The 10,617-nt window shown below is 31.9% G+C and overlaps 1 protein-coding gene across 1 annotated transcript; it reads right to left on the reverse strand.

Moving 5' to 3' along the window:
• Positions 1-7,985: 7,985 nt before the first annotated feature.
• On the reverse strand, positions 7,986-10,366 carry LOC144574099 (uncharacterized). The gene is made up of 4 exons (XM_078323960.1): positions 9,845-10,366; positions 8,918-8,993; positions 8,184-8,325; positions 7,986-8,132 (listed from the first exon to the last, which is right to left on the reverse strand). The coding sequence occupies exons 1-3, from the start codon at positions 10,223-10,225 to the stop codon at positions 8,192-8,194; spliced, it is 591 nt and encodes a 196-aa protein (XP_078180086.1). The 5' UTR covers positions 10,226-10,366; the 3' UTR covers positions 7,986-8,132; positions 8,184-8,191.
• Between the last annotated feature and the right edge of the window lie 251 nt (positions 10,367-10,617).

The raw sequence follows: 10,617 nt of genomic DNA on the forward strand, positions 1-10,617 counted from the left end.
GGAACATAGGCAGACAGATGGTAGCAGAAATTTATTACTGAAAACCCAAAATGAATTGTCCGCAGTTTGAAACTGCAGTCGTGTCAATAGTGAAATTAGATTAAATCATAGTTATTTGGTTTTAACTTTTTTTAAGATGGTATATATAATTTAATTTTTTTGGAATTGATTTACTTTTATATTTAAGTTTTAAATTTTAAGTTATCATAGCTTAAAAATTAAGCCGTAATAAATTCGAATGCATTTGAACCCTTCAAGATAGAGTAAAGGAATAAAAACATAAATTAATTTCATCTCTGTTAATGTAATAGTAATCAAAAATATATCTTTGGTCGGCATAACTAAGAATTAATGTTGACAAAAGATTCTATACGAAATGAGGAGAGTTTAAATGTCTTTATTTTTTGTGCTTCTACCATACTTTTATTTTTAATAACTTTTATAAGTCTAACTTTAAAACTTAAAAGTCAAAATAAAATTGTTAGATGTGATCTATATTATTTTCTCTATGTGCTCATAAAAAATTACCACATTTCAATTTTATTTTTATGTGAATCAATAAGTTGAAACTTCGACTTTTAGAAATTATCCACATTAGTACATTTTTTAGAAACTCTTGATAACAACCAAAATAAAATTGAAATATTATAATTTTAATTTCGCACGTGTATAGATAAAATGATGTAGATCATATCCAACTGTTTTATTTAAACTTCTAAATTTTAAATTTTAAGTTATTAAAGATTTAAAAAATGAAAATACAGTAGGCACAAAAAATAGAGATATTTGAAGCCTCCCGTTACAAAATTAAATATTTTATCCATTCAAATAATTAATCACTATTCATAAGAAAAGAAGTAGTCATTATAAGTAGTCATTATGTCAGGGGCAAAGTTGATATTTTCAGCTTTTGCTGGGATGTATATGAGGTTGTAACAATTTACCCGGCATATCCATGAAAGAGCAAGCACCTTGTATGAAAAAGCTACACATGGCATTAGCAAAGGAGCATCTGTAAAAGAAGTCATACAGTGAATTCATTTTAGCTTGGATCCTCTATATATTACCTTTTTATTAGCATGCTAGATTATCTTCTCTGACCATTTATTGTTTAAATTTTTTTATTTCTTGAGATTATTTTGAAATGGTGAACATTTACTTTGTTTATTTATTTTTTGTAGAAAGTATTTTATGAAAATTACAAATATAATTAAATTTTTTGCTTAAAATCTTCTCGAGTTTCCGACAAAATTCAATTAGAATTAACATTCTTAGGCTACAAATTTAATAAATAACTTTCTTGTTGGTATGTTACCTATCTTAACGTTGGCTTATAGTTTGTAATTTGTATGATAAATTTTCTTTAGGCACGCCATCACTAATTCTAAAGACTTCAAAATGCCTTGTCATATGCACTTGTTATCTAACAGACTAACACATATAATAATATTATAAGAACATCATAAAAAAAATGTTTAATATCTTTTTTTTGAAAACCTTCACAGAGTCTACAAGATCGTGAGGGAGAATCAAACTCTTGACCTTTGGGCAACCAACAGTCTTAGGACTCTTTTACTAGCCAACTGTGCTACCTCCCCCTCAAAAGAAAATGTTTAATATCACTAAAAACTAAAAGACATTCATATATAGGTATTTTCTTAATCAACATTTAACAGTAATAGTAGACAAATACACTGTAATTGTATACAACTTTATTGAAAAAAATTACCCCCTAAAACGAGAGAGATATGGACTTCACAATAACATGTTTTTGTATAATTTTAACATAATATTATTTTATGTTTTAAGATAGACATATTAACTTCTTAGTATGTGCAGTATTAGTTTCTTTATATTACAAAATGCACGCCGCATTATTTCTGACTAGAGGTGCTACTTTTACTCAATTATCCGGATCTGATTTGGAACCGAACCGGATCTGACTCGGATCTGATTAATTTGGATAGGGTATGGTTTAAAAAATATAACCGGTTAAATTATAGATACGGTTACAAAATTAATAATTTAATATCCGATCTGGATCCGAACCGGAACCGATACTGTAATGAGTAGGATATGAGTTTCATTTAATTATATGACCCATAACCGAACCCAACCCGATACCCGTATAAATACCTGATAAAACATATATTAATAACTATTAATATATAAAAATACAACTTTGCATATTAATTTTTTCAAAAGCCGTGGTGAGCCTAGTATTTTTTCACAACTTGAATGTGAGAAAATATAATGCAGTCACATATTTGCTATATTTATACGCACAAATGTATATTAAATTTATTCCTTCCGTAATAGCCACATTAATTTTTTGAATGAAATTTATTACTATGAATACATCATTTAATATTTGCCTTAATATCCTCTGCATAATAATGAAAATTTATTGTTTTTATTGATATGTCATTTATACAAATTATTAGTATTCCATTCATAGATATTTTTGAACCATAGAAAAGAAAATCGTCATCCCCAATATTTTACTTTCTAAAAATTATATCTCTTCTTCAATATTTTTATTTTCAAAAGTTATTTCTTTCCATCCTCCTGACTTCAAAAGCTATTATCAAAAACAAAAAACTTTTCAATATTTTTTGTTACACCATAAATACTCCAAATAATCAGAAATCAAATTATGAAAATAATACTACCCAAGTTCCACAAAATATTATTGAAGACTCTAATGAGAAAAAAAAAAAAAAAAAAAATATGTCGTATGGAAGAAGCACTTGCAAATGTTGAATCAATAGGATAGTATTTTTTAATTTAGATAGATAGCTAATAATTTAGAGTTATTATTTTATTGTGTTATGTAGCATGATATATTTTATTATTTATGAATAAGATCAATAGTATAATTTTTATTTTGCAGTAATTTTAATTTATATTATAATGATTTATGATATGAGATATTTAAGAAATTATAATTATATTTAAATGTAAATGATTTTTCAAATGCGTTGAAGTTGTGACATATACCAGCTCCAGATTCGGAACCGCCTTGTATCCGAACCGGACCCAATAATCTACAAACAAGTTATGGGTATCTATCTACCCGGAACCGAAAGACTGGACCTGAAATATCTACAGGAAGATAGGTATCTGGATCGGAACCCGACCCGATTTGAAACCAATAAGTACATGGATCGAAATTCGAACCCGAACACTTTTAGGGTACGGATCCAAATATAATAGTATCCGGACCCCACCTCTATTTGTGACATATACAATTTTGTTTTTCTTCGACTATAATTAATTAATTTGCAAGTAGATGCAACAAACAAGCAATCTAGAAATTTTGGTGGAACAAAGAAACAACAGAGAAAACAAATCATGTGTGAAAACTTTCAAAAAGGAAGCAAACGCATAAACAGATATTAAAATAAAATAAAACAATTTAAAAAAATTCTTAAAATAAGAAAGATATAACTTTTTAAGAAATTAAAATTCAAATATTTTGAAAAATGGATTGATTGTTTTTTAGATGGAACTAAACCAATGTTGCAGTTTCACCCAGATCAGGCGGCCATTTTTATTAATACCCTTAAAAAAAGAAAATTTTAAAAATGCCCTCCGATTTGATTTTTTTTTTTAAAATGCCCCGACTGCCTGGGCCTAGGGCGGCACAAAACACCAAGCGGACCTGCCCCTGCAGGGGCAGGTCACTCCTCTAGTAGACCGCCCCCCCCCCCCCTCCCTCCACAGGCGGTCCGCTTTTTCTTTTTTTTTTTAAGAGAGAAATCTTAGTATTTTGATTTAAATAATTTTGGGAAGAAAATTTTTTATTGTTTAGAGTGTATGCCAAAAAATAAAACATTTGATATATTTATGAAGAGATGTCGTAACTCTTTATAACTTTAATTTTATTTGTCAGTTAGATATCACAAGTCTAAATGTAACACTAATTAAGAAATTGACATTTATTCAAAAAATTTCAAACTCTGACAGCTTGTTGATCTTCTTTTCTTTATTTATGATACTAAAATAGTAGTTTAGAACTACTAAAATATATTCAAACCTCAAATTAGATCTCTGTCCATGCACAAAGCACCCTAGACTGACCTCTGGTATGGTACCAAGTCCAAACTTAGCAGCCAAGCACTAGGCAAATGCCACTGGTATAGTGCAATGCACTAAAAACATCAAATTTGACCTCTGCTAGTAAATTAGCAAGTATGAACTGATACAGAGACCAAATTGAAAAAGTGATTACACCAGTATGTAGAGCATTCAAAAATACATAGAATTGACACAAATTTCAATTTATTTGGATTTTTCTACAATTAGTTATGAATTTCCAAAGTTTAACTTTTGAAAAAACTTTAAACATCCATAACTTTGGCTAGGAATGTCGGATTTGCGTGTATAACCACTTTTCGGAAAGGGGGGGACAAGACGAATCCGATTTTGCCTAGGAGAAATCCCGGGCATCATCATATCTAAAGCATCAGAATTTTAAAAAAACGTCGTTTAGTGTCTCAAAAATTCAGTTTAAGTTTTCGTTCAACGGTAGGCATTAAAAAACAGCGATTTTCAAAACATCTTAATAAATAGTAAAAAAATTCAAAAAAATGTAAAATTTGGTCTCCAAGCACTTTTTAATATAGATTAAACATCTAACGGTTTGGATCGGCTATTTGGACTTCGAAACTAGAGATATAAGCGCAAATTAAAAAAATAAAATAAAAGTTATAAAGAATTACGACACCACTTCATAAATATATCAAATGTCTTATTTTTTGGCATACACTCTAAACAAAAAAACTTTTTCTTCACAAAATTATTTAAATCAAAATACTAAGATCTCTAAGAAAAGACGGACCGCCCGTGGGGGGGGGAGGGGGGGGTCTGCTAGAGGAGTGACCCGCCTCTGCAGGGGGCGATCTGCTTGGAGAACGACTCGCCCCTGCAGGGGGCGGTCGAGTAGGGATGTGGCTCGCCTCTGTACCCAGCAGTCCGCTTGGTTTTTGAGCCGCCCGTAGGCCTAACGGTCGGGGCATTTTAAAAAAAAAATCAAATCGGAGGGCATTTAAATTTTTTTTTTTTAAGGCTATTAAAAAAAATGGCCGCAGATCAGGACGGGGTTCTAATAGTTTTTAGACAAATATATAGTTAATATTGGATACAATCTGCTGTGATTCTTTGAAATCACAGGACCTGCTATACCATATCTATTCATTCATATGGTTACAGATTCGTGCATTAAAAACATGTGATTTCGAGATTCGTGTGTTTTAAAAAATATCAGCCACTGCTAAGTTTAAAAAAGTTAGAGAAAAAATAATATGATGAAATATAATAAGTCAGTGGTTATATCACGCCTTGTGGTACTAATCGTACGGTCACAGAAAATTCAAGTTCAAGCCCATAAAACTGGTGCTGCTGCTGCTGCTGGTGCTGCTGGTGGAGGCTTTGAGGTAATGGGCATAGCAGATCGCAGTATTCTCTGTCAGGTTTTTGTTGATCCAGCATGGCCTGATCAGACTAGATCCAGTGCTCTCTCTCTCTCTCTCTCTTTCTCTGTCTCGACTTTTTTAAAAACAACTTGGACCGCTTTGCATTGCATCATCTGATTTGTTAATCCCTTGATTAAAGAATTCCAAAAGGTTCAATTTCAATTTGTAAGAATGTGTCACAGGAAAGAAAGCACGATATCCTTCCAACGGTTGGTTCTTCTATAAGACAAGTAGAGCAGAGCATATGTCCATTTCCAAGCAACAATAATTTATTAGTTTGTTAATTATATGACGAAGGCTTCCAAACGAGTATAAATTAATCAAGAGATTCTCTTTTCGTTAGGTGATTATGATTTTCCTTTTCAAGTGAGATTTTTCATTGATTTATATTTCAAAAGTTCAAATTTTATATCCTCATGAAGCTAGATATTCAACAGTTACGTCTAAAAAAAAGATACAGTATACCAGAAAAGAAGAATTATGCCACCTCTGATTATTTACAAATACATAGACATTTGACCTAAAGAATAAAATAGAGCAAATGATTGGAAGGCTGTTATTTTATTCGGGGCAAATTTAATCATTTTCTTCGCCTTTTGCTAATTGTCAATTCAATTTCATCTCCTGAACTATCACAAAAAATTATAAATCAAATTGGAGGATAAATTTTACAGAGATGTCCCCATTAATATTGCCTGTTTATTAATCCAAAATCAAGTCCTAATACAATGCATTGATCTAGTTAAGAGTATATATATACTGTTTCTATCTACCAGTAATTTCAGAGTAATTACATGATCCCAGAGAGAGAGCAAAAAATACATTTTGCATGGCATTTTGTTCTTAAACAATACAAAAATTAGTGTTGTTATTGTGCCAATGATATAATCTCACAGAATAAGTTAATTAAATCATGCAGCAAATTGCCATTACATGCCAAACTGTCTCGATTGGTTTTATTTCAATTGGTATTCACTGTTTTCCTTGTGACTACTCTCTGCCAAGAATTCAATTTTATTTTATTCAGATATATATTCAAAGATTTTGTTTTGTATTATTAGATTTTGGTTTGTTGCAGCATTAATTGTAGTTTGCACTCAACCATTTTACTCAAGAGGATAAGTTTAGTGGATTGTTATTTGTCAATAAAAATTAGTTATGAATTATAATTGTCACATAATTTCCGGTATTGTATTATAATTTGAGCCACATTTGTCAGTAATAATTAGTTATGAATTTTACTATACCAATTCATACAATACCTAGAAATTTTAGTTTTCATAAGATTTCACTATATTCTATATATATGCTATTTTCAATGGGGTAATTATAATTGTTAATTTTATAGTACTTGTTATTTTATAAGTATGGGATTGGTGTATGGGGCACATAATATGAAGGTTAAACTGGTATGTCCAGCAAATTTTTTAATAACAATAAAAAAATCTATAAAAGTTATCAACTTTTAAATAAAAGGTGCAAGTTAATTGACCTTATTAATGAGTTTGGCTAATATAACATCAGTGTCATTTTAGCCTATATAACACCAACTCTAAAACCTATCAAATCGACTTCGAACGATTAATCTAAACCGTTCAAACCGATTTACATTATGAGTGATGCGTTTATATACAAATTTTTTTTTATATTTTCGAGTTATTTTAGTATCAAATCAAGCGGTAAAATATTGAAAAATGAATGTATTAAAATTAACTTAAAAACTCACACATTTGACCGCTTGACTTAATACTAAATAAATTCGAAAAATTATAAATTTTGCATGTAAACACACAACTAATGAAATAGATCAGTTTGAACGGTTTGGATTCATCGTTTGAAGTCGATTTGATAGGTTTTAGAGTTAATGTTATAAAGGTTGAAATGACACTGATGTTATAATAGTTAAACTCCTTATTAATTCCACCTAATCTTCATAATGACATTAATTAAGGTCTAGAAGCTAAATATTAAAAAGAAATCAAATGAAGTTGCATTTGATCAATCCCTAAATTAAAACATACTTGCATAGTTGCATGTCAATATTTAGCTTCAACTGGGAATTGATGTTTGTAAAGTTTTTATTTTATTTTTGAAAGGCAATTAATTTTGTACAAGTTCAAGGTACCAAAGGAATAGAATCCATGCAAAAGGTAACAACCTACAGCGCTACAGTATAGGCTGCAGCTGCTCTCGCTAATCACATGGGATGCCAAATTTACCAACAAAAGGCACAAGAAACACATACACTATTATATTATCTATATAGCTCTGCAACAGTCTCAGATACAACTCTTTCATGTCCCCTCTCTAACCCGGGTCCGGATCCCCTAAAGTAACCCAACTTTTGTGTTTTAGATCGAGACCATCCGATTCGAATCCATCGCTTGAGATCGTCTTGGAATTCAGATTTGTTGCTCAAGATGTGTGTATTTCACTTCGGATGGATTATCAAGGATTCAAATCTGACAGTCTTGATCTAAAACCCATCTTTTGCTTACTTCAATCTGAACTCCTCTAACCCTCTCCCCCCCTCCCTCCTCTAGTGAAAATTTGAAACGGACAATGAAATTAAAATTTGTTTGAAGCCAAATTTGAACTAGAAAAAAAAAAATCTGAGCTAGCATTTGTTTTACACACATGCACCAATGGCGAAACCTTTTTTTTTGAAGGCCTAGCAGCGGCTGCTAGGTTAACCAATGGTGAAACCTAATTAACTAGTTCTCTATCAAGGCAGGTAAGAGCTCAGCCTTCTTCACCTTAGAGAGGCTCTCCAGTACTCCAGCAGGTGACACGTGTCCCATCACTGTTACCTTCTTGGATTCCAGATCTATGCTAAATGATGTCACCCCTGTAGCAAAAAGTAACAAAGAAAAAACTGTTATCTTTTAATTGTTGAGACAAAACTAGTACTGGATAAATTCTAAACAAAGAATTGCCACAGAACAGTTTTTCTTTTTCTCTGTAATTTATTAATGGTCGCAGTGCTATATTGATGTAACCTTGTACAACTTAATTGACATCAGAACTGGTCACAATTTTTCCTGAAGAATTTAAAATGGTTAATAGATGTGCCGGTAATAATTAGCGCGGTACAAAAATTAGTAACCTATGATTACAAAGGTTTGGTCACATCGTACTACAAGATTTAATTGACAACTATAATAATAATAATAATTAATACCATACATGGGGTTCTTAAATTCAGAAAAATGAACTAATATGTGATGTGAGTGTAATACCATGGTTATTTACTTATTTTGTCTCTCAAAATAAAATCTAAGTGAAAATTCAGAAATCAACTACATGGATTAATCAAATTAACCTCATACTTATTATTTGACATATCAATCCTAGCGGTCCAATTTTGATCAGACGGTTCGTATTTTGATCAATTTTATTTACCAAAACTAATTCTAAGCAAATTTTCAGAAAAGAGATACCTTCCATTTTAGAGAGATGCTTTCTGACTTTACCAGCACAGCCTTGGCAGTGGATAGAGACCTTCATGACCACCACCTACATGAAAATTTTTACATAAATCAAATTTTATGAAAATAGTAAAAAGATTATTGTAATAGACGGTAGCATACAACTGGAAGCCAGTGAAAAAGGATCAGTTTGTTGTGGAAAAGACAAAAGAAAAAGACCCATTTTGTGGAACGGCTCAATTGCAAAGATGATAATAAAGAGAGAAGAACCAAACATTGGTCGGGTCAGAAAGGGGTCCATTGTAATTCCAATTTCACATCTTAGGAAAATATGACATATCTAGATAAGATCTATCTTGTACTATCATATTTCCTTTTGTTTTCTTTTTTGCTGCTATTTAGCACTTATTTATGTACAAATATAGTCCTTTTTTCTCTTATCCCCTACAAAATCTCTTTGCAGTAATTTTGGTTTTACAATTAATTTACAGATGCAGATTGGAATTTTCTAGTATTTTGTTGGAAAAAATACAAAAACAAAGGTGTCCTTTTTACAATTGAGCAAAAGTTTGACCATATACACTAGCCACTGAACAGAGTAGCCAAAAAGTTTCTTTAGTAGTAATAATTTCCAGACCAGCAATCATCACCAATTATGAAAACTTTTTCCCTCTACAATACAATATATACTCATAATTCAATCAATATATAAATAAGGGCTTTGACCCTTATTTTTGCTCAAATAATATATATACTCATGATACGTGGATAAGCACTACTGTCAGTACATTGCAATTTAATGAAGAAAACTACACATGACACAATAACTGAATCCAACAAATGAACTTAAAAACTTAAACCAACACATATTAAAACAACCATACAAGAGAGAGAGAGAGAGAGAGAGAGAGAGAGAGAACCAATGCAAAGCTTATATACCTGAAAAACTAGATCATTTGACGAATCTACTGCCTCAGTAGCGTCGATAGAAGCACTACTACGAGAGACCAGAACAGTAGAGTTTATTGCAGTACTAATCTTTTGCTTTGGTTTGCTCTTAGGTTTTGACGGCTTGGCCGGAACAGCGCTTCTCTCTTTCTTGGTGACCATTGGAAGAGTGACAGCTGTTCTCCGGCAATTGACGGGTGCCAAACGGCCGTGCCTGTTTTCGCCAAGCCGTGAATACTTTACGTCTATGACCCGTGCATCGTCTATGAGTTTACGGTCAGGCCGTCTCGACACGATCATAGACCGAGCATCGCCTGGTACGCACACGGCCGTGGCCGCATGGGACCGGCACCCCATGCCACTTGTTCTCATAGGTGGGTCACAGAGAGAGAGGTTGGAAACAGTTGCGAAGGTTTTCAAGATCGAGACTGATAGAGAGAGAGAGAGAGAGAGAGAGAGATTATGTAGAATTGAGACTATAGAAAAGAGGGAGCGAAACTGGGGTACTTAAAAAGGATGAATGATAAGATGCTCTGGCTAAACTCTGTTTATAAACGCCATCTTTTGTTTTCTTTAGTATTCACTATTCAATAACCATTGGTCAATATTTTTATATTTTGATATGATCTACTTTTACAGTCAGAGCATTAGATCATCTTCTTATATTTTTCTGGCATAGGATAATTAATTGCTTGTACTTTTGCACCTTGAGATGTAAGGATGGATGAGGTGATTGAGGTCGCCCGTTAAGTCACAACTCACAA

This window comes from Carex rostrata, chromosome 22 (genome assembly GCF_964058835.1).
Source record: "Carex rostrata chromosome 22, lpCarRost1.2, whole genome shotgun sequence".
Taxonomy (NCBI): domain Eukaryota; kingdom Viridiplantae; phylum Streptophyta; class Magnoliopsida; order Poales; family Cyperaceae; genus Carex; species Carex rostrata.

Bases quoted from the DNA above. Each gene is read 5' to 3' on its own strand.
- LOC144574099 (XM_078323960.1), bottom strand. From the start codon at position 10,225: ATGAGAACAAGTGGCATGGGGTGCCGGTCCCATGCGGCCACGGCCGTG. The intron at 8,994-9,844 runs GTATATAAGCTT...ATTTTCATGTAG, and splicing joins CAAATGATCTAGTTTTTCAG to GTGGTGGTCATGAAGGTCTC. The intron at 8,326-8,917 runs GTATCTCTTTTC...TTTTTGCTACAG, and splicing joins GCATCTCTCTAAAATGGAAG to GGGTGACATCATTTAGCATA.